At 42.2% G+C, this 24,518-nt stretch overlaps 1 protein-coding gene across 2 annotated transcripts in view; it reads left to right on the top strand.

Moving 5' to 3' along the window:
• GAN (gigaxonin) overlaps positions 1–24,518 on the top strand; it is a 63,840-nt gene that overhangs the window by 15,149 nt on the left and 24,173 nt on the right. For both annotated transcript variants that reach the window (XM_061173120.1, XM_061173119.1), the window contains exons 2-5: positions 17,233–17,347; positions 19,454–19,804; positions 21,982–22,199; positions 22,417–22,538. In XM_061173120.1, coding sequence (XP_061029103.1) covers positions 17,233–17,347; positions 19,454–19,804; positions 21,982–22,199; positions 22,417–22,538 — 806 coding nt within the window. The remainder of the gene's footprint in view (positions 1–17,232; positions 17,348–19,453; positions 19,805–21,981; positions 22,200–22,416; positions 22,539–24,518) is intronic.

Raw genomic sequence — 24,518 nt, 5'->3', positions numbered from 1 at the left:
TCTAACAAGTGCATGATTTCCTTGACTTTGCTCCAGTGATTCTTTTTTTTTTTTTTTTAACATCTTTATTGGAGTATAATTGCTTTACAATGGTGTGTTAGTTTCTGCTTTATAACAAAGTGAATCAGTTATACATATACATATGTTCCCATATCTCTTCCCTCTTGCGTCTCCCTCCCTCCCACCCTCCCTATCCCACCCCTCTAGGTGGTCACAAACCACCGAGCTGATCTCCCTGTGCTATGCGGCTGCTTCCCACTAGCTATCTGTTTTACGTTTGGTAGTGTATATATGTCCATGCCACTCTCTCACTTTGTCACAGCTTACCCTTCCCCCTTCCCATATCCTCAAGTCCATTCTCTAGTAGGTCTGTGTCTTTATTCACGTCTTACCCCTAGGTTCTTCATGACCTTTTTTTTTTTTTTTTCTTAGATTCCATATATATGTGTTAGCATACGGTATTTGTTTTTCTCTTTCTGACTTACTTCACTCTGTATGACAGACTCTAGGTCCATCCACCTCACTACAAATAACTCAATTTCGTTTCTTTTTATGGCTGAGTAATATTCCATTGTATATATGTGCCACATCTTCTTTATCCATTCATCTGTTGATGGACACTGATTCTTGAAGGAAGAGTCTGTGTATCTCGTCCTTGGTCTCACCTCCTGCTTCACTCTGCCCGTAGGCTCGTGTCTTCTCACTCCATTAAAACTGTTCTTTCAAAAATTGCTAAATATAATGGCCAAATCAAGTGAAAACTTTTTTTTTATTGAAGTCGAGTTGATTTACAATTTTGTGTTAATTTCTGCCGTACAGCAAAGTGATTCAGTTATACATATATATATACATTCTTTTTTTAAATATTCTTTTCCATTATGGTTTATCATAGGATATTAAATATAGTCCCTGTGCTGTACAGTAGGACCTTGTTGTTATTCATTCTATATATAAAAGCTAACATCTGCTAACCCCAAATTCCCAATCCATCCCTCCCCCAGTCCCCTCCCCCTTGGCAACCACAAGTCTGTTCTCTATGTCTGTGAGTCTGTTTCTGTTTCATAGAGAAGTTCATTTGTGTCATATTTTAGATTCCACATATAAGTCATATCATATGGTATTTGTCTTTCTCTTTCTGACTTATTCAAGTTCAAACTTTTAAGTGCTTCTCGTACTCGACCTGTCTGCTGTGTTTATCACTCTAGGGCATATTCTTGACGCTCAGGCTCTCCAGGCCTCTGTGACCTCTTTGTCCCATTTCCCCCACAGTCTCCTTTTCTGGTTCTCTCCTCATCTGTCCCTAAACGTGATGTGGCACAAGCTTCTGTCTTCTCCCTGTACTCTCCCCATGACAATCTCATCAAATCAGCACCAAAGGTGCTGCCGCCCCCTCTCTTCTGAGCCCCAGGCCTGGACATCCGACGGCCAGCTACACGGCCACCCCACACCCAGTTAGGTCCAGCTCCCTCTGCCCCCAGGCAGGTTGTCCTTCATTACCAGACTCTCCAGGAGAAACGGGGGAGTCCTCAGGGCGCCACCCCCTCCCTTACCCTCCTGGAAGCTGTCTCTTTGTTACCATCGTCGGCACTCGTGCTCTAGCTTCCATAATTCCTGAGTTGTGGCAGGATCTCTGCTGGTCCATCAGTCTCCCAGAGCTGCTACCAGAATGATGTTTCTAGAAAGTAATTAGATAATGTTCGAAACTCCAGTGTCTTTGGGGATGTGGCTGATTCAGGCGCTGGGGCAGGAAGAATATACTATGTGCCTGGAGCATTTGTGCCAGAAAGTAAAGTAAAGAGGTGCCCAAAAGAAGATAGAGGCTTTCAGAAAGAGCACAGACTTGGCCTGAAAGAAGTCCCGACGGCCAAAGCTGGAATGATTTGAGCAAGAAAATGAATACCAACAACATTGGATTATAATCCATAGAATAAAGAAATACCTATGTGTCTGTGGATGAATAAATGGATGGATGGATAAATAAATAAATGGTGGAGAAGAAACAGTTCTTTCTTACAGAAGAATTTCAGTTAATAAATGTAGAAGAAGGAATAAGAGAATAGGAAATCATCCATTGAACACCACAGTAATAATGGAGACTAAAATTAGTGGACAAGAGTTTGAAGAGAAAAAGGATATTTGCATATTCTTACATTACCTCTTCTGATATAGTTATTAATTACACAGGGAAAAATAGTATCTCAGAGTGGAGAAACCTAACAGCACCTAACCAAGTGGCCAAGGTTAAGGTCAGCACATTGACACATGGTTAATGACATGCCCAAGGTTAATAGCATATTGACATCGTGTTTTCCCTGATGTGACGGGCACAGCATCACTTTGGTAGTATCCCTGCCAGAAATGCTCAGCCTCAGTCTAATCATAAGAAATTAAATCCAAGTTCAGGGACATTGTACAGAATAATTGACCAGTACTCACCAAAGTGTCAGATCTTTAAAGATGAAGAAAGATTGAGGAACTGTCACAGGTTAGGGACACAACAACTAAATGCAGTTTGGAACCCTGGATTGGGTCCCAGAATGGAGAAAGGACATTAGGGGGAAAACTGGTTAAATTTGAATTAAGTCTATAGTTTATTGAATAGTATTGACCAGTCTTTATTTCTTAGTTTTGATCATTGTACTAAGATTATATAGGTTACATACTAAGTGAAGTAACCAGAGAAAGACAAAGATCAAATGATGTTGCGTATATGTGGAATCTTTAAAAAAAAAAAAAGATACAAATGAACTTATTTACAAAACAGAAATAGACCCATAGGCATAGAAAACAAACTTATGGTTACCAAAGGGGAAAGGAGGGGGGATAAATTGGGAGTTTGGGATTAACATATACACACTACTATATATAAAATAGATAACCAACAAGGACCTACTGTAGTACACAGGGAACTCTACTCAATATTTTGCAATGACCTGCAAGGGAAAAGAGTCTGAAAAAAAATAGATGTATATGTATGTATAACTGAAACACTTTGCTGTATACCTGAAGCTAACACAGCATTGTAAATCAACTATACTTTAATAAAAATTTTTTAATTAAAAAATTTTTTTAATTTTAAAAATTAAAAAAAATTTTTTTAAAGACTATGTAATTTATTAACAGTAGGTATGCTTCATGAAGGGTACACAGGAAACCTACAATTCTTAAAAACTTTTTTGTGAGTTTAAAATTATTTCAAAATGAAAAGACTTTTAAGAAACTCCTCATGAGTGTCTCCATTTCCCTCAAGGTGAAGTCCACATTCTTTTGCATGGTCCCTCGACTTGGGTTTGTTTGATTTCCTACAATTCGATTGAGGTTACGCATTTTTGGCAAGAACAGCACATGAGCGATGCTGCACCCTCCTCGGTGCATTGTATCAGGGGCCCGTGTTGGCGGTTTGTCCCAACGTCGGTAGTGTTGGTTTGATCACATGGTTAGAGATGATGTCCGCCAGGTTAATCCACTCCTTTTCTCTTTGTAATTAACATGTAATTAATGGGGTGAGACTTTGAGATTATGTAAATATTGCATTCCCCGTCAACTTTCATTCTCTAGTTTTAGCATCCGCTTATGCTCTGTAACTATCATTCCTTCTGTATGTATTAGTCAGGCTCCTAAATTTTAGGCTTAAGCAGCTGGGTAGGAAATCGTACCGTTTACCACAATGGGGACAGTAGAGGAGGAACAGGCTTTCAGCAGGTTGGGACAAAGATTTATTGTGGAACATAAAGGGTACTTTATCTAGAGGCTTCAGATGAGGGGGTTAAAACCCAAATTCCTAGAAATGACTGGTAACATTTCATTTTACTAACATTAAGACCATGGTTAGAAGTGACAGTTGGTCAGTTCCTCAAGGGTGGGGACCACCAGCTGGTTGAGATCCAGTTTCTAAATCCATGCCCAGTGCTGAATGCTGTGCCCGGGCAGTGAAGGGACTAGCTGTGCAAAACAGAGTCACCATTTTTATGGGTTTGGTCTCATTTTACAGCTTTCCCTCTGGCAATTGCTGCGTTTCTGCCAGGAGTAATTAATGTCACCCGTGGTCGTGTACACCCACTGTCCCTGTGATATTTTGTGCATACCACCTCCCTCCCTCCCTGTCCGCTCCCCCCCACCGCCCCCAACACTGGCTCACAGTCTACACAGTTTCCTTGAGCTGTCCCTGTTTGAGGTGTAATTCACACTTTCCATGTTCTCTTTTCAGAAAACATCACCTTCCCCAAGGTAAATTTCTATTTTGTTCAAATCACAGACTGGAAGGCATATACTTTGTGTTTTCGTATTTCTTCCAGATATTGATGTCATTGGATGTGGTTACTCAGAGCAGATCTAAATATGAAACGCTGTACTTCATCTTCAGAGTGGATAATGTGATAAGAGGAGGGAGATGGAAAACATTTTTGTGAATCCTCACGTGTTGTGTGATCAGGGAGCGCGGAGGTGGTCAGGGACGGATAGGACTGTGGCCTCTGCATCCTCTATGGTGAAGTGGCTCTGCTTCGGCTTCATTACCGGGGGCTGGTTTGGTGGGCTGACACCTGGACAGTAAGCCTTTCATTTTCTGGAAACCTTTCCTAACCTTCGCACTTTTCCATCACTCTGTAGCTCCTAATTTCCCATGCAGTGCACCAGTGGTGGTGAGGGGAAGGCAGCGAAGCAGGGCGGTATGGAGTGCCAGGCAATTAGGTACATTCACAGATGACAGGCCTCCCCTACAGCCAGTTTACATTTAGGCCTCAGCACAAAGGCAGATGATTGCATCAGGGGCCTCTGGATAGTGGAATATTTGAACATTCAATTCTTGAATTGCTGACTACAGCACACCCTGGCTCGGATGCCGGGGGAAAGCAGCACCTTCCCCTCAGTGCAGACCAGCCAGCGGATGCTGTGCAGGGGAGCGTACAGATGCTTAGCTGGTGAATGATGCCACTTCTGAGCACCTGTGCTCATTTGGTTTCGGAGCCAAATGAAAACAGTAACTGATCATTGCAGCGTTAAAATCCATTGGTTCCCCCACCTGGCTGCGTGCTGTTACCAAGTACATGATATTTTTCAAGCGCCCATTCAGTACTGGACACTTTATGGGGTATGGAGGTAGAGCAGTGAACAAAACAAAGTCCCTATTTCATGGATGTAAACATTAAACAAATGCCGTCCGTTAGATGGTGGTAAATTCTAGGAATAAAATAAAGCAGGGAGGGGAGTGGGGATGTTATTTTATTTTATTTTATTTTATTTATTTATTTATCTATTTTTTTAATTTGTTTTTGGCTGCTTTGGGTCTTAGTTGCTACGCACAGGCTTTCTCTAGCTGCGGCCAGCGGGGGCTACTCTTCGTTGCGGTGCAGGGGCTTCTCATTGCTGTGGCTTCTCTTGTTGCGGAGCACGGGCTCTAGGCGTGCAGGCTTCAGTAGTTATGGCACACGGGCTCAGTAGTTGTGGCGCATGGGCTTAGTTGTTCCACGGCATGTGGGATCTTCCCAGACCAGGGCTCGAACCCGTGTCCCCTGCGTTGGCAGGTGGATTCTTAACCACTGCGCCACCAGGGAAGCCCAGGGGTTGTTATTTTAGATAACAAGGTACCTGGGCCGCTCTTTGGAGGTGTTACTGGAGTAGAGACCTGAAGTCAGTGAAGGATTAAGTCTTCCTTCCACTAATCAAGGAAGTGGGAGGTGGAGAGACTATTCCAGGCAGGAGGGAATACATCAGAATAAGCTGGGAAACTTTTAAAATATACGTTGTCTTGGACCTGACATAATTGGTCTAGGACCTGCTTTTCTCTAAAAGCTCTTCAGAAGCTTCTGGGAAGCAGGTTGGGGAGCTACTCTTAAAATCCATTAGAAGTATGAGTCATTCCAGGATCTATATGAGGAAAAAAGTGTTGATGGTAAATAAGTAAAAACCATAATCTCTCTGGGTAAAAAGAATTGGAGGCAAAGAGAAATGAATAGAGGAAATTAAAGGAAATAATGAAGGGAAAGAAACAGTATTGAACCTTAATGAGAATGCTATTCTTTTTTTTTTTTAATTAATTAATTTATTTATTTTTGGCTGTGTTGGGTCTTTGTTTCTGTGCGAGGGCTTTCTCTAGTTGTGGCAAGCGGGGGCCACTCTTCATCGCGGTGCGCGGGCCTCTCACTGTCACGGCCTCTCTTGTTGCGGAGCACAGGCTCCAGACGCGCAGGCTCAGTAGTTGTGGCTCACGGGCCTAGTTGCTCCGCGGCATGTGGGATCTTCCCAGACCAGGGCTCGAACCCGTGTCCCCTGCATTAGCAGGCAGATTCTCAACCACTGCGCCACCAGGGAAGCCCAAGAGAATGCTATTCTTATGATAAAGTTTGATTCTTATAATAATAGAGGACTGCGGCTCTGGTCCCCATTTCTACTTTTTCTTTGGCACCTCCTGCTCTGGGTGAACCAGTGTCCTGCTGGTGGCAGTTCCCAGATGGGACACACAGCACCATACCTGTGTTTTCTCATGTTTTCCTCTGCTCACTGCTCCCTGACTTTGCTCGGTCTTGTAGGAGGAGCATTGCAAGGATTAGTTAGCCTATGTAGGTTGAGGTGCTGTGCAAGGGGAGCTTACCTAGAGGTTGGCCGGTGGCACCTAGTTCATATCCCACCGTGTGCCTCGGGATCTCCTCGGACCTCCCTCTGGGTCACCTGGTCACGTGTTATACATCTGTGTAAACGCTCTTCTCCGTGTAGATGGAATTCTTAAGTGGCAGGAACTGGGAGATAGACGGGTTCTTGCATTCCCATCCACCAAAAAGCAGGCCTTGTCGTGAGAGGATGCCATCTGTTGATGGAAATATTACCTGCACATTTATATTTCATAGAGTTGACTGGGGCTAGAAAATACATTTTAAAAATAGACTGTCTTTTTTAGAGCAGTTTAAGGTTCACAGCAAAATTGAGTGGAAGATAGAGGTTCCCCATATACCTCCTACCTACTTCCGCTTCTCTTTGATTTCTGGAGCGTCCACAGTCCTGCAGGCATGGCCCTTTCGGGGTTGGTCGTCTTGCTCCTGGCTGTGTTGTATGACGGCATCAAGGTTGGCAAAGCCAGGCTGCTCACCAGGCCCTGACGCGCCTGTCCATCTCCACCAGCCAGCAGCGCATCGGAGAGACAGGCCGGAATTCTCCAAGCTCAGGGTCCCCCGCAGTCAGCAGAACCCACCTCAGGTGGTTCTTGTGTCCCTTCGGCCAGTCTCTGCTTCATGTCGCTCGGGTGGTCATCGGCTACTTCATGATGCTGGCTGTTATGTCCTACATTTTCTTTGGCGTGGTCCTGGGCTCAGGTGTGGGCTACTACCTAGCCTAGCCACATCTCAGCATGACTTAGCTGGTGACAGCTGTGCAGGCTCTGGGCGCTGGAGAGAGCTGGGGCCCCTCCTTCCAGACATTGAACTTCCAGCCCCACGTCTCCTTTTTCTTCTGTTGGCTGTTCTCACGGCATTCCCAGCTCCTGGAAACTTTGAGCTGAAGCCAGCACTTGTTCCCTGGAGTTCAGTGGCCACTGCAGCTCCTCAGCCAGGCTGCAGAGGGCCCAGGCATAGTCTTTCTGTGCCTTAAGAAGGCTGCTGTGACCAGAGGGTGGATGGAGAGACCAGAACCCGGGGGGCAGGTTTCATGATGATGGCAGCATCTGCTGGGACCTGTTTCCCTTTCTTGGGGGGAGAGTGATAGCAGACTAAAGGCAGAGAAGCAGGACTGTTTGCAAGGCTTTGACCTATCCTCCAAATAGAGTGAGCTCCTCCCATCAGACAGCACTGCCTGCAGGAAGATGATACTTTAATGGCTTTAGGTGTCAGGGAGCTCTTCATGGCCTTAATGCCCCCCTCTTATCCTGATCCTCCTTCTATGCAAAACCAAGAACTGCATTGAATAATACTCAATACAAATGTTCTTTATTTATTACTTACTGCTCACCCATAATGATCTGGTAGGGAAACATGACTCACCCATTTAAAATACTGAGTAAGCCACAGGGGGTAATGACTGAAGATGCAATAAGCAGTCAAACCAAAGCATTACACTAGTAGAGTTAGGTGGGGCTCTTCGGATATTTGAACCTTTTCACTTTAAAGAAGAGGAAAGAATAGACCCAGGGAGAGAAAAATCACTGCTGTATACTGTAATGTCTACACTCAAGTACCTCATGGGCTAGATGAAAGATGGTCTGAAGCTTTGAGAATTTAAAAAGAAATATATTTTAATAAATATATATTTTTAAATAGTCAAAAAAAACCCCAAAACAGAACATGTGTAGCCTCCACCATGCTCAGCATCGCCCACCAGGGGGAGCCTTTGTTACAACTGATGATGCTCCATTGACACACCATCCCCCAGGGTCCATAGTTTACGTTAGGGTTCACTCTTGGTGTATATTTTGTGGGTTTGGACAGGTGCATAATGACATGTATCCACCATCGTAGTAACATACTGACTAGTGTCACTGCCCTGAAATTCCTCTGCCCTAAAGATCCTTTTTTGTTGTGGTTTTTAGGAGCTCACGAAGACAAAAGAAGGAGGAGGGGTTATCTGTAAAACAGGCTCCCCACAGGAGCAGACATCATTAGTTGGGCCTCAGTGGGCAAATGCAGTGCTGAGCCCACGCCCCTCTGCTCTTGAGAGCTACCCAGTTTGAGGTGACATGAATCATTTGAAACTGTGTGAGTAATGCCCGTGAATTTCCCTGGAGTTTCTGTAAAGCTTGACTCCTTGAGCATTACATTCTCTTGCATCCTATTTGAGTAGGTTTCCTTGCTTTTATTGGAGACAAGCTTTTGCATCCCCGGAGAGGAAAAGTCACTTAGATGTCTTCTCTGTCACTGCTATATCAAATTCCGTTCCGTAACATCTACCGTGAGGAGGAGGACCAGGACTGATTATCTGGGTTGTTTGTTATGACATTTAGACACACCGGACTTTTCCAGCAATTGGAAGCCAGTTAGAAGAGGATAGTATATAACCAGCAGAGGACTTTGCTCTGTTACACTTTTTTAAAAGTCGTAGACCTCTTTCATGGATATAAAACTTTGAATCATACCAGCTTCTTTATTAGCCAACAACTTTTTTCTTATAAAACCTCTTTTCAGTGTTGTCCAGAGAAAGAAAAACTGATTTTGTTTCACTTGTGTTTAAGTTTAATAGAACAGAAAATAAATGCTTGCCCAGAGGGTAGGTGATTGGAGGGAAAATGAACTTGCACTGCATCACCCACAGAAGGCATATTATAAATCCTATGAAACTGATTGAGTTGGCTGGACTTTATCCTCTAGGACTCAACAGAATGTGTCTCCAGAGCTGAGTCTCTGCCGTAACTTTTTGGCGTGTTTCAGCAGTTTAGCCCAGAAGTGCTCCGGGGTGGGGAAGCCCTCAAATTACCTTATTTAACCTCTTCTTTTTACAAATGATAGAACAGGGGCAGAGGGGGGGAATGTTTTGACCTAGAAACAGAAAACTGGGGAAGAATGTGATAGGCATGGATATTTATATCTGAACACTGGAGGCCCAATCTTACAATACTCCCCATTATTTCTAGTTTTTTCAAAGAGTGTTATGAAATTCTCAAAGTGATGTTTTAAGACTATGGCAGTTTCTAGGAGAGAGTTTGTAAATTGACATCACATAATAATAATAAAAACAAGGATTTTGTGACTTCCAATAAATTTACATATGACTCTATATCTTCCTGGGGTGGAGATTGAAAACAGAAAAGAAGAGGGAGAGGGGCAATATCAGGGTAGGAGATTAAGAGGTACAAACTGTTATGCATAAAATAAGCTATAAGGATATATTGTACAATACAGGGAATATAGCCAGTATTTTATAATAACTATAACCTTTAAAAATTGTGAGTCACTATATTGTATACCTGTAACTTATATAGCATTGTACATCAACTATATTTAATTAAAATAAGAAAGGAAACAGAAGAGTTGATTTACTTCCTGATATATATGGACTAACTTTAGGAACAAAACTATTGGTTATTAACCCTTTGGCTTAGTTTTTTTTTTTTTTTAAATTCATTAACTCATTCAGTTCAGTTCACTGAATTCTCAGTTATATGTGGCAGAGAAGATAGAAATGATGTGCAAGGTGAGAAAATTCTGGATAAAAAAGGGAAAATACAGAGAAAATGTGTTGGTAGATATTGGGAAAATTAGGGTATTTACTGGAGGAAAGAAATGTGAAACAGAATGCAACAAAAACTGAAGGGATGTAGAGATTTAATTGGGGAATGGGGGAGGGGGAAGTGAAGACAAGAAGAGGGAAAATAAGACAAGTTTGTGAGGTTTCTAAATTTGAAAGGGATGGCAAGTATCCAAGAAATGAAAGAAGGGGGAACTTCCCTGGTGGTCCAGTGGTTAAGACTCTGTGCTTACAATGCAGGGAGCGAGGGTAAGATCCCTGGTCGGGGAACTGAGATCCTGCATGCCCCACGGCGAGGCCAAAAAAAAAAAAAAAAAGTCTTATAAAAATATTGAATCACTATGTTGTACTCCTGAAACTAATATTGTAAATCAACTATACTTCGATAAAAAATTTAAAAAAATAGAAAGAAATGAAAGAAGGAAGTAACTGCAAATGACAGCAGGCTGTGAAGCAAGACAGTTTCACAGCAGGTCTGAGTGACTCTTAGTGTCTAAGATGGGTAAGGACTAACGGCCAACTTTCACTATATTCCTGACAGACAGATAGATATCAGCCTCCTGAGACGTCACCTGCAGGCTGGTGATGGCCTGTGAATTGTCACCTGGCCATGATAATATAAGTACACACGGAGAGTAAGAATTAGAAACTCTTGTAGCAGTTTGACAGAATAATTTTATGTCCGTTGAATCTAATGATAAAAGAATTGGGGCCACAGGAATTCCCTGGCGGTCCAGTGGTTGGGACTCTGCGCTTTCATTGCCATGGCCCAGGTTCAATCCCTGGGCAGCGCAACCTGAAAAAAAAAAAAAAAATTTTTAGAAAAGAATTGGGGCCTGTATTTTATGTCTTTTAAATTTTGTTTTTTAATAACTCATTCATTTTTTTATTAAGGTATAATTGACATAGAACATTATATTAGTTTCAGGGTGTTCAACATAATGATTTAATATTTGTGTATATTACAGAAGAGTCACCACAATAAGTCTAGTTAACATCTGTCACCACACATAGTTACAAAAATTTTTTTCTTATGGTGAGAACTTTTAAGATCTGCTCTCTTAGCAACTTTCAAGTATTCAGTACAGTATTATTAACTAGGCACCATGCTGTACACTTCATCCCCATTACATTTTTATCGTATTTTACAAAAGATTCATCTGAGATGGGTTAGAAATACAAAAACACACATGGATAATTTGAGAAGCATCACTTAACCCCTTGCTGCTCAGAGAGGTCTGGAGGGGTCTGCGTCACTGAGAGTGTTACCAATGCAGAAACTCAGCTCCCACCATGGACCTTCTGAAAGTTTGAGAAGCTCTGTGCTTCAGACCTTTCAACATTGGACGGATGAAACTATTAGGAAGTTCTTCCTCGTATTGATTCTAGCTCTGCTTCACTGTACCTGAGAGCCTGCAGGAAAAACATCTCCTGTGACAGCTCTTCAGATACTTAAAGACTGCTGTTAATTCAAAAACTTATTTTACAAATCATTATTGAACATCTATTCTTTGTAAACTGACAGGCTACGTTGTAGGGTTATAGTGATAAAGAGGATTCTGACCCCAAGGAACTTGAGTTTTAATAAAGGAGAGAGGAAATGGGCTTTGTACATAAATACCATCATGCAAGACAGAACTTGATGATCCCACAATATCAAGCGCTGGGGAAATTGATAACATGAGGAATTCTTTTCACGCGCAGGGCAGTGGGGGCGGAGGTGGAGCCTGGGGCAGGGCGGGTGAAGGGGAGCCACTGCCAGGCCGGCATTCGAACAGCTCCTAAGAAGATGGCAGGAATTGGACATGCGCAGACAGCATGAGGGAGAGATCAGAAGTGGGACCGAAAGATGGGAAGCTTGGGATCTGAATTTAAACCGTAATCAAAATAAGGTTTTATAATTTAACCCTCAGATATTTAGAGACTTCAAGAGTACAGTGATTCATTTTTCATGGGCTTTGAAAAGGGTCAGACTTTATGGATCTGAAATGGTCAATGCTCATATTTAAAGGAGACTTTTTCTGTCCTCTTAGCCATTGTCTGTACCCTGCCATCTGCTGAAAGAAAACCATACTCTTTAAAAGGAAACATTTTTCATTGTGAAAACATGAGATAGTACAGTTGATCCATGAACAACATGGGTTTGAACTGCACAGATCCACATATGCACGGTTTTTTTTCAATATTGCACGGGTTTACTTATACACAGATTAATTGGGAAAAAAATCCACGTATAAGTGGAACCATACAGTTCAAATCCGTGTTGTTCAAGGGTCAACTGTACACAACCAACCAACAACATGGTTGGTTGAGTCTGTGGGTGAGGATACGGGGGGCGGACTATTGGACTTGCGCATCTGCAGACTTTGGTATCCGTGTGGGTCCTGGAATCAGTCCCTCGAGGATACCAAGAGATGACTGTATAGTCACCTTTAAAAAGAAAATCCAGTCGCATGGTTGAAAAATAAAAAGGGGGCACACTGAACGGTCTCTTTGTAACCCCTTTCCCCGTCAGCCTGGTCCCCCTCCTCCTGCACTGTCCACAGCCCATGGGCAGGCGCAGCCAGCTCTTGTTTGAACAACTTGAATTCTAGGTGGTGCCCCTCTATCTGAATACGTTTTAGAGCTACTCCCTTTAAATAGGTGCAAGACTCTGTATCTAGTCAGGAGAAAGAAACCACATAGTAATTTGAACAAGGACAGTTTAATATAAAGAATTTTTAACTGCAGCAAGAGATTAGAGTAATAAGGGATTGGCTACTAAGAAGTAAACTCTAAAAATTAAAGGAGTAGCTGGTGTACCCAGGGCTGAGATCCAGGCTTTATTGGACGGCACACAGCCACAGCTCACCTCATGGCAGAGAAGCCACACTGGTGGAATTTGCTTGAAATCAGCCCTCTGGAACCTGCCAGAAATCTGTCCTTTAAGGTATCTGGGAAAGCTGTTCACAGGGAGGTGTCTCCCCAGAAACAGTTGACTGCAAAGCTGCCTCTGGGAGTTCCAGGGAAAGCTGCAGGGTGCTGCTGGCCAGCTGTGCACTGCGGGAGCCTATCCAGCTGCAGAACCAGAGCCCGGCAGCAAAACTCTCTCCTCCTGCAGTGTCTTTCCAGCACCCTCCACTGAGAAGCTTAACATCGTGCCAGTTAACGCAGAAAAACTGTTGGAAAGGCTCAGAGCCGTTTTCACAGAGCATGCAAAAAGGGTGGACTTGGAGCTGAGAGGCAATATGTTGATAACCAGCATGGTGACTAAGAAATACCAATAGTCATGACATCCTGAGTGAAACATTCCTGGAGGACGTGTCTGCATACGATAGATTTCAGGGCCAAATATTAATGATTTAGGTGTTATTCTTACTACTTATGTTATTTTTCTCTCTTGACTGAGAATTGACTGAAATTTTTTTCTTCACTTTTAGTAAAAGTGTCAGTCATATAGATACACCTAGGGTGCAGCAAGCAGAAAAGAAATGCCTTTTGAGTAAAATTATTAGTTTTATAGAAATTGTAGAGGTAGGAATAGCAGATACGGAATATAGGGGAGAAACAAAGTTGTCTAAAACATGTTATATATTCCATCAGTTTTGCCCTCCTAAGACCTGCCAAGGCATCCTGCTGTACCAGAATGAGCCAGCTTTCCTTCTGCTGGTGCAGAGCTGTTACCCTAGGGTCATTCTTCACCATTCCTTTCCCTGCTTTTCTGTGTTGGATCATGTCTTTTTTTAGTCCAGAATCTTCCTCTTTGTTTGTCGGGGCAGTTTTTCCAACAGCATTCTGAGAAGGGCTGCATGGAAGATCAATTGTTTTGAGACTTTGTATAGCTGGAAATGTCTGTTCTGTCCTGATATTTGATGAGTAGTTTGGCTGGCTATAAAAATCTAGGTTGAAAATAATTTTCCTTCAGAATTTTGAAGTCATTTCCACACTGCTATTAAAGTTCCATTTGGAAGTACGAAGCCGTTCTGATACCCATTCCTTTCTGTGTAACCTGTTTTTCTTTGTGGAAGCTTATACGAATTTTTCTGTTTCCAGTATTCTGAAGCATTATGATGATATGCCTCGGAAAGGCGTATTTTTATCCCTTGTTATGAGCATTTACTTGATAATATTCTCTTTTTTTTTTTTTGCGTGGGCATTCCTGTTTTTCAGATGTTCAACCTTCTGGACTGATCTTCCAGTTTTCTTACCTTGTGTCTCCTATTTTCTACCTTTGTCTTTTTTGCTTTCTTGGGAGACTTGAGGTCTACAACTTCTACGACTTGAAGTCTACAGTCTACGACTTATACAACTTTTAATTTTGACATTACATTAAAAGAAATTTTTTTTTGTAGTCTTTAAAATGTTGTTGTTGTTGTTCTCTGAATGTTCCCTTTTAGAGCATCCTATTCTTGTTTCATTAGCACAACATCCTCGCTTTTCTCTCTGTGAATGTTAATGAGAGGTTTTCTTTTTTCCTTGACTTTTCATCTTGCGTGATCTGTACTTCCTCCAAGTTGACTTTTTTTCTTCTGGTTTTGGTTTCTGTCTTTCTTCTTTGTCAGGCATCTGTTGAGTTGCTCAGTTTTAAGAGTGGGGCTCTAAAGCAGAGTTTCTTAACCCATGTGCCCCCCCAAAAAAGATGTCATAATGTGTGAAGATAATGATGGTGTCAGCCCTCCAAGTGGCAGGGCAGCATCTGGGGAGGCTGAGTCCCCCTGGCCCTGCACACAGCCTCATCTGTTCACCCCAGGGTCATATTACATTTTCTGCGTGTGGTGTGAAGTGAAGAAGTTTCAGAAGTGCCCCCCACAGTGTGTGGGAAGCTCAGAGCCCACAGGTTGGCTTAGTGACAGTGGGTTTCATTGTTGCATGGTCCACCTGGGTCATTTTCTTGAGGCAGATCTGTGCCCATATCTTTAGATCTTTCCTTTGGAGCTGATCGTATCCTCCAGAAGAGTCATCAGGTTCTCACCTGGAGGATGTAGGTCTGGCTTTCAGTAATTTTAGGAGCAAAACTGAGAAAAAAGACTGATGATCTCAGCATTCAATATGTAAACACTCTCTTGACTCTCTCAGTTTTTGGTGCAGTGGACCTACCCTCAGATGTGCCTGCTACCCCCCTGTCCAGAGACGCCCCCTCTATCTCACACTCTTCAGAGTACGTCACTTATCTTCCACTGGAGCTGGGGAGCCTTACTAAACAGGGCAGAGGAGTCGTGTATCTATGTGGAGCAAGGATCTGGGAACTCACCTATTTCCTAAGACATTGTCAGTCTCTTCTTCTGTAATTAGCTCATCCTTCACCCCTCCTTCCACAGCTTTCTCATCCTACCAATTCCGAGCCTTGGTGGGGGTTCTTAAATGCAACTTAGGTTGTGTCTGAGCTTCCCTCACTGCTAAATTAGGAATATCTTTTAGATCTTGGGTAAAGTACCTGTTCTTAAACAAGACACAAAAAGTGTTGACTGTGAAAAATTATTCTTCACATTGTTCATCACCTTAAAAAAAAGTGTCAAGTCTGCCAAAGGTTTGATATCAAGAAGATAATAAAAAACGTCTACACCTCAATATGAGGAGGGCGATTAGCTCAATTAAAAATGAGACTTGAGGGACTTCCCTGGTGGCGCAGTGGTTAAGAATCTGCCTGCCAATGCAGAGGACATGGGTTCGAGCTCTGGTCCGGGAAGATCCCACATGTGGCGGAGCTACTAAGACTGTGTGCCACAACTACTGAGCCCTCGTGCCACAACTACTGAAGCCCGCACACCTAGAGCCCATGCTCCGCAACAAGAGAAGCCACCGCAATGAGAAGCCTGCGCACTGCAACGAAGAGTAGCCCCCGCTCGCTGCAACTAGAGAAAGCCTGCGTGCAGCAAGACCTAACGCAGCCATAAATAAATGAATGAATGAATGAATGAATGAATAAAAAAGAGAGAGACTTGAACTGAACATGTGTTTCACAGAAGAGGAAACACAGGGAGCCACAGACCTATGAAGAGCTGTTTAGCACCTGGGTAATGAGGGGAAGGCAGGTCACAACCACCATCAGAGACCATACTTCGCTCACTGGATTGTGGATTGGAGGATTAGGAGGTGGGACAGAGATACATGTCGTAGACGTTGTGGGTCCACACATCCCCTTACATATACCAGATGAGGCTAAAAACTGCTCCAGCTACTTTGGAGAATAATTGAGTATTAGCTCATACTTTGGAGAAGAATGTAGCTTAATTCTACTCCCAGGGATACACCCAAGAGAAATTCTTTTGCGTATCGCAAAAGGAGACATATACAAGGATAGTCATAGCAATACAGTTCACGATACCAAAAACCTGGAGCCCCAGCCCAGGGGCCCATCAACAGGAACGTGGCATACTATACAGCAGAAAGAGCAAAAGAACGCGTGTGATAGGCAGCAAGATGAATGACTCAGCAATATAATATTAAATGAAAAGAGCCCCAGAAGATTACAGACAGCATGAAACACTTTCATAAAATTAACAACTTAAAATTATATATATACATTGATTATCAATAAATCTATATATGTTATAGGTTATATATATTTCATGGATACAACAATAAAAAAGAAAGCAAGAGAAAATTGAATATAGGTGGGATTTAGGATAATAGTTACTTCAGATGGGGAAGCAGAGGAGTGAATTGGTGGGGGACCATTTGGTGAGAAGCAGGTTATCGTCAAGGTCCTAGCTTTTGTTTTGGGTGGTAGGTTTGTGGGGTCCTTGTTACATTACTGAAAATTGGATAATTAAATACAGGGAAAAAATAAGCCTAAAGGGCCTAGGGTTCCCAAGGTGAAGTAGAGATCCTTGCTCACATGGACCTTAGTGCTTTGGTTGTCTGTTTCGTTTGTTTTTTTTAAGAGGTAGCACTCTGAATCCTGGAACAAATGCTTTGTAGTTGAAAGTCATAAAAGATACGTTGCTCTAAAGTTAACAAACGAAATGTTTTAGGTGTGATTCATATATGGATACGTATCATATACTTTTATAGAGTATTTAGTGCATAAATATTTCTAGCTATTTCTGTTCTTTCATAGAAATTTTACATTTTTTTTCCCTTTCTTAGGACAAAGTTAAACTATAATCCTCCAAAAGATGATGGATCAACCTATAAGATTGAACTTGAAGGGATATCGGTAATGGTTATGAGAGAGATCCTGGATTACATCTTCAGTGGGCAGGTATGATGAGACACAGAGGAAGGAGGACTGAGTAGAGGCTCCTCAAGCTCAGGGTGAGGGTCTCCTTCATCCACTCTGTGACCAAGCAACACTGTCATCTCCATCTTCTGTCACTGTGTGCTTGACTTGGGTCTCCTGCTGGACGTGGCGCCCAAGGGTGTTCTTCTGGGGCTCTGCCCTTGAAAGAAAAGCAGACTAAGTAAGATCTTACCCAAATCCCAGGTTTTGTTTCTACCATCCTGAGCTCCACCTTCCAGTCTGAGACATGAGGAACATGGGATGCTCACTTCACTGCTGTCTTTTGTTTTTTAAATCTTAATTCCAGTCTTGCTTTGTACCCACACTATCGGGGAAGTCATTCTGTCTCCCCAGCATGGACGTGGGAGCCTCCTTGGGCGGTGGGGATTATTTTGTAGAAATAAAGACTTCGAGATTCACACCAGTGACAGGCACCTGCATTGTACTCATGATGCCTCCGTCCTGTTGCCTCAGGAGGACCAACATCCCTGTTCCCCCGCATTCTTTCTTTCTGATTTCCCTTTACTCTCCGTACCCATTTATATTTCTGGGGATTTCATGAAAGCCAAGGAAGAAAGTGATCAGTGGCTAGTGGTCCTTTCCATTTCTTTGCCCTCCTCCACCCCGCTACTCCCCTGTTTATGTGATTTAAAGTGTATAGCATGAGGACACTTAAGGATAATCTTAGGTGTGAATTAGGAAGAAGTTCATGTGCTTCACACCTCATTACACAAGAGATGTGATTACATTTTATCTTTACTCCTTTTGAGGGCTCATGTCCTGCTCTCTCCTTTATTCCTTCTTCCTCATTCTTCTTCTAATTTTCCTTTTGTAAAGGCTCTGTCTCCTATGTAAGTATTCTGAGTGTACAGCTTACTTTCTCTAAATATGTTCATTCTGTCCAGAGTCGAACTCAGTGATTGTCATCCTTTTTGAAGTTTTTTTTATTTCATTTCATGATGTTATCACTTTCTCTTTTCTCTAAACACTAGGAGGTGGGTGTGTGGAAATAAGGTTATGTGTATGATTATTAAAAATAAATGAATTTAAACCAATTTGGGGACAGCCCTTAAAATACTGGCAATGCTCTTAGCATCACAAAACCAGGCTTAGGACCAAACTCTTATCTAACTTGTAAAATCAGTTCAGTGGCAGTTATAACAAGTTAGAAGAGTGTATTCATGTTCAGGCTTGCATTGGAAACTTGAAACCTTATTTATCTATGGTACAGAATGTGCAAATTGTGGTAAAACGTTTCTTGCTGCACTTCACTGTGAAATCTCTCCTTAACGCTTCCTAATGGAGGATAAGTACCCATTCTTTCGGAGAGTCTGGGCCGTTCGTGATTGTGACAGTATTTTAGGGGCCTGTTTCTTGATGTTGCCTTACCGTTGCGTAGAAAAACTGTGACGTGGGTGGAGGAAGAAGCATCAATCAAGAAACTGAAGAAAATTAAGGGAAAGTGAATGTTCACAATGATTTAAAAAAAAAAAAATCTTGTTAGGGATTTATTCCAGAAAGTAGCTTTGAAACCAAATTGTATCTTTTGCACCAAGTGCAATGTTTGGTGTTCAGAATGAGGCCCCTCGGGCAGCGTGGCTCTCCCTCTCTTCAAGGGGCCGTGTGGCATCTTCCACGTACCATTTGGCAAAGAAGTGAACTTAATATATTTGGAGGCAGGATTTTCATTAGTTCAGGTGCTAGCATTTAAAGAAATCGCCTTCAGTTTACCACAGAATGCGGAACTTGCCATTTCCTAAGCATTTCAGTCATTTAAGGTTTTTCTCTAAGTATAGAAGTGAGCCCCATGGACAGTTCACCTTGGCAGGGTTATTGGTGGTTCATCTCGGTGAGGGAAGGGAAGAGCTGGGAAAAGTTAAATCAGCCATGCGCTGCCTATGTTGTCCGCAGGTGCCTTGGTGCCCTCCGACTATTCTTGAAAACAAAGCTGAACCATATGAAATTGCCAGTTTCCGATCATCTTTGACCTCTATAAATGGAGCTTTCATATGGTCCTGCCTAATAGATTAGTGGTTGGGTTGTAAATATATACATTCAAATATAAACTATCTATGATCATCCTTACAGATCCGGCTGAACGAAGATACCATCCAAGATGTTGTGCAGGCAGCGGACCTGCTCCTGCTGACGGATCTGAAAACTCTGTGCTGTGAGTTCTTAGAAGGCTGCATTGCCGCCGAGAACTGCATCGGAATCCGAGACTTTGCACTCCACTACTGCCTGCACCACGTCCATTACCTGTCCACAGAATACCTGGAGACTCACTTCCGAGATGTCAGCAGCACAGAGGAATTCCTAGAACTGAGTCCTCAAAAGCTTAAAGAAGTGATTTCTCTTGAGAAGTTAAACGTTGGCAATGAACGATATGTATTTGAAGCAGTCATCCGATGGATAGCACATGATACAGAAATAAGAAAGGTACCCATACTTTATAGCGTGCTCCGACTTTGCCTTTTCACTTACTTCTTCATTTGTTTGTTTATTTTTAATCCAAATTCTAGATGTTTTATTTTTCTCCTCCAACTTGAAAAACTGACAAGGTTGTGATCTAAACCATAACCTGGAAAACATCTTCCTATAGACTCACTAAAGCAGTTTGTCGTTCAGACCAGTCTACCAAAGTCCATGTAACTCATCATATAGCAATGAAAATAGTAATACTTACAAGTCACGTGATATCCTTTGAATGTTGTTATTAAGGGGAAAGGGATTTCAAGCTAAGCTGGAGAGTATAGAAGTGCACCCTATACTCCTCATCCTAGCTTTCAGCATCCTTCCCTCTACGATGGCGGGCTAACCCCTACAGGGACTCTGATGCAGGAAGTGGGGTGAGAAAAGGGCACATGGAATTCTGGCAGAGGGCTGAATTCTGGCACTGGGCTCTCCCTGGAGTGATTGACACCACTGGACGAGAAAGTGGGAGGGCATTCCGGAGCTTTCATGGCAATGAGGTTCCAAATAGGAAGGTTCTAGGAGTGACAGTCTAGGAAGGAAGGGTCTTAGAGAATATCAGGCTTGAGATCCACATTGTTAATACATTGGGGGAGGGAGCTTTAACCTTTAAATCACAGGGCTTTAAGTCTAATATTTATATACTAGAGGCTAGCTCCAATTACTATATCATAATAAAGAAGTATATTAGGTTTCAGAGTGGCTTTCAGAATGCATAATTGCATTGTTAATTGTTCTTAGTAACTCTTGACTTACATTTTAATGATTATCTTGTAATTTTTAAATTCTGCAGGCCCATGAGCGTGTCCACTTAGAAACCACATTCGTAGCTTCAGCTCCTTAGTACAATCAGTGTTCTGTTTTCCCCATTGGTGAGGTAGATTGGGAAAGGGGATAGAAGAGTTTCCACCTTGCTGCCACCACTGAAGTATCTTCTCTCTGACCCTCTTCTTGCCTTAAAGTGATGAGGGCATATAAGATGGAACGGCTGCTGGGAAACAAGAGGCAGTTCCTCATCCCGTGGTTAATCTGAACTTGATGCTGTAAGGACTGTCGGCTTTTATTACTCAGGGTATAAAAGAGTGTACCTTAAAATGACAATTTCAAAGCCCAGAAAAACTAGTCACCTTCTGTACGTAGAGTGCTGTAGTCAGTTGGTTCAAATCTGATGATTGAGCATGAAAAGTATATCATTCAGGGACTTCCCCGGTGGTCCAGTGGTAAAGAATCCGCCTTCCAGTGCAGGGGACGCGGGTTCGATCCCTGGTCGGGGAACTAAGATCCCACATGCCGCGGGGCAACTAAGCCCGCGCACCACAACTACGGAGCTCGTGTGCCTCAGTGAGAGAGCCCGCGTGCCACAAACTACAGAGAGAAAACCCTCACGCCACAACTGGAGAGAAGCCCGCATGCCGCAACTAGAGAGAAACCCTAGCAGACCGCGCACCGTAACAAAAAGATCCCTCATGCCTCAACAAAGATCCCATGTGCCGCAAATAAGACCCGATGCAGCCAAAAAATAAATAAATAAATAAATAAGGAAAATAAATAAGTAAAATGCATGAATATTTTTTTTAAAAAAAGTATATCATTCACATTATACATGTTAGATAATTTTTAACAGTAATTACTGAAGAGATGATTATATAGTACTCAGGATTTTTTTTTTTTAAATTTGGCTTTTTCAGATTTTTCTTGTAATGTTAATGTTGATACATGTTCATTATCTAGTTGACCATATTGTGTCAAGCTATTCCTGTATATAACGTTTCTATAAATGTGATGTAACTCACAGCACATCCAAGTATGTGAAATAAGGCAAATCGTAGCAGGGTTCTTCTCTCAGTTTTCCTGTTGCCGTGGGAACCCTGTAGGGCATTCAAGAAAGCTGCTTAAAACTTCGCAGTGATACATCAAATATAAATCTGAAGTGATGGTTTTTTTAAGTTAAACTTTTATTTATCAAGGCCAAGGGAAGTAGAAAGGAAAGGGGCCATAAGCACATTCAAGCAGTACTTGCCCTTACCACTTGCCTGTTGATAATCTGACTGTCAATAATTTCAGCCTTCCAGAAGTGGGAAAACGTATATTCTCAATGTACAACGTATTCTCCATTTTTCCTCCCCGTGCTTTCCGCCCTCCAGGTCCACATGAAGGATGTCATGTCAGCGCTGTGGGTTTCAGGGTTGGACTCGAGCTATTTACGGGAGCAGATGCTGAACGAACCGTTAGTCCGAGAGATCGTCAAAGAGTGCAGCAACATCCCTCTCAGCCAGCCGCAGCAGGGGGAGGCCATGCTCGCCAGCTTCAAGCCCCGGGGCTACTCGGAGTGCATCGTGACCGTTGGCGGAGAGGAAAGAGTGTAAGCGTGGCTGTGAGCGGTTTGACGGGTGCTGTAAGGGAAGAGAGATTTCCACGGAAACAGAAATTTACAACACTTTTCAGTATCTAAAGCCTAACAGCAATAGATTTTTTAAAAATGTTTGAAACATTCTTTAGAGTAGTAAAACTAGTCATAGTTATTACAAGCAGAAGTACATAAAACATATTAACTACTAATCAGTTATCTATCTCCTTAGTTCACGGAAGCCAACAGCAGCGATGCGATGTATGTGCCCCCTTTATGACCCTAATCGGCAGCTGTGGATTGAACTGGCCCCTTTAAGCATGCCGAGAATCAACCACGGAATCCTCTCAGCAGGTACCGTGCTGTCATCAAGCTTACCTAAACACAAGATCAAGTAATGTCATTTCAGAGTTGTGCAGAATGACTCAAAACCTTTTAAAGAAATAATTCTATTATCCCTCTGTGGTGACATTTTCAGGGTGGCTCTAGCTTCCAGGGCTATGGTAAGAAGAGTGTCTTCTGTCAGTCCTTACCGTTCCCAAATCTGAAATACGTAGCTGTTTTTAAGACGTCACTTGAGGAGCATTTTATTGGATGACTTAACTGCTAGAAGAGCAAAACTCAGTGACTCTTACCACCCGTTAGCTGGATGATCACACCTGAGACGCAGGACTTCTTTGAGCCGTGATAGCCCCCCATCTTGGAAAGTTGTGCAGTGTAGAATCGCAACATGTAACTATATTCAAAATAAGAGTGTCACATAAAAGCAGGCATTTCATATGAAACTTGAGAAAATACTGCTTAAATTAGTTCTGACTTAAAGTTGTTTTATGACAGGAAGTATGTTTTAGTTGACGTTTACAAGTTTGGAACGTTATTCAAAGCTTTCTCTCCAGGAGGTGATGGGGAAGGCTGTCCTTGCTGCCTTTCTCTTCACCTTGGATCTGCCTTGTTGGCTTCATCCTGCAAGTGCCATTTCACTTCATTCTAATTATTGTTAGCAGTTCTTCTTTTATAGTCTCTGCTTGCCCACAAACATTACCTTAAAATTTTTAAGCTATGCCACACTGTACCGTATTTTAGATACGCCTAAAGCTATGGAATAGAAATGGAATCGTAAGTTCCACAATTATTGAAGTTTTTGTCAATGATAATCAGCTGGATGGAGTGGTGTAGGCAACAGGATGTGGGTCTGATTTCTCTGTTCCTTCTTAAAATTCGCTTCCTTAAGTTGTCCTCCCATAATGTGTATACATGTGCATAATTTTCACACATGCACACCTACCACAAAGGTTCCTATATCACTGATTTTCAGATTTCCTAGAGAGGTTGTTGTTTCAGAAACTTGAAACAATGAGGAGAGGAATTGTGCCCAGTTGTATTCATTGAAGTTGTGAAATGATTGAGTAGTTCCTATTTGTCCAGCTTGTTCTGTGTTTCTTCTTTTCTTGCCTTTTTTCAAAAAATTGATTGACTTTTTTGTCATTCAGTTTTTTCCCTCTCTACCAGGTTAGAAGTTATATTCTATGTCTATATTCCTTTGAAGGTCACTTTATGTTTGTTTTGTTTTTTTAATATTTACTTATTTATTTGGTTGCGTTGCATCTTAGTTGTGGCAGGTAGGTTTCTTGGTTGCTGCTCACAGGCTCCTTAGTTGCGGCTCGCCAGCTCCTTAGTTGTGGCATACATGTGGGATCTAGTTCTCTGACCAGGGATCGAACCCGGGCCCCCTGCATTGGGAGCGTGGAGTCTTAACCACTGCGCCACCAGGGAAGTCCCCTGAAGGTCACTTTTGAATCCACAGCCTGTACTGTTAAGTTAACAAAGTCTAGTAGTGTAAATAGTACATTTATACTCTTATTTTTCACATTCCATAGTCTTACAGTATTAAAACACATGGTTATTTATAAGTAAATATTTACATATATATGTTTATCTGTTTTATACACGTATCTGTAGATAGTGTTCATTTAGATTTATCCACATATTTACCACTTTCTTTGTTTTTCTCTCTTACTCCTCAAACTTTCCGTCCAGGATCATTTTCCGTCTCTCTGAAGTTCATCCTTTTGAATTTCCTTTAATGTGGGTCTAGTGGTAGCAAACTCTTAGATTTGTTTGTCTAAAGATGTCATTATTTTGCCTTCATCCTTAATGGATACTTTTGCTCGGTATAGAATTTTAGGTTGGCATCTATTATTGAAGATGTTTTTCCGCTGACTTCTGTCATTCCTTGTTGTTAAGTCAGTTGTCAGATCTAAAGCTCTGCCTTTTCTCTGGGCTGTATTTAAGATTTTCTTTTTGTCTTGGTTTTTCTGCCATTTTACTGTAGTG

This window comes from Eubalaena glacialis, chromosome 18 (assembly GCF_028564815.1).
Source record: "Eubalaena glacialis isolate mEubGla1 chromosome 18, mEubGla1.1.hap2.+ XY, whole genome shotgun sequence".
NCBI lineage: Eukaryota > Metazoa > Chordata > Mammalia > Artiodactyla > Balaenidae > Eubalaena > Eubalaena glacialis.
Note: the sequence above shows the minus strand (reverse complement) of the source record. Positions and strands in the feature narration are given on the sequence as shown.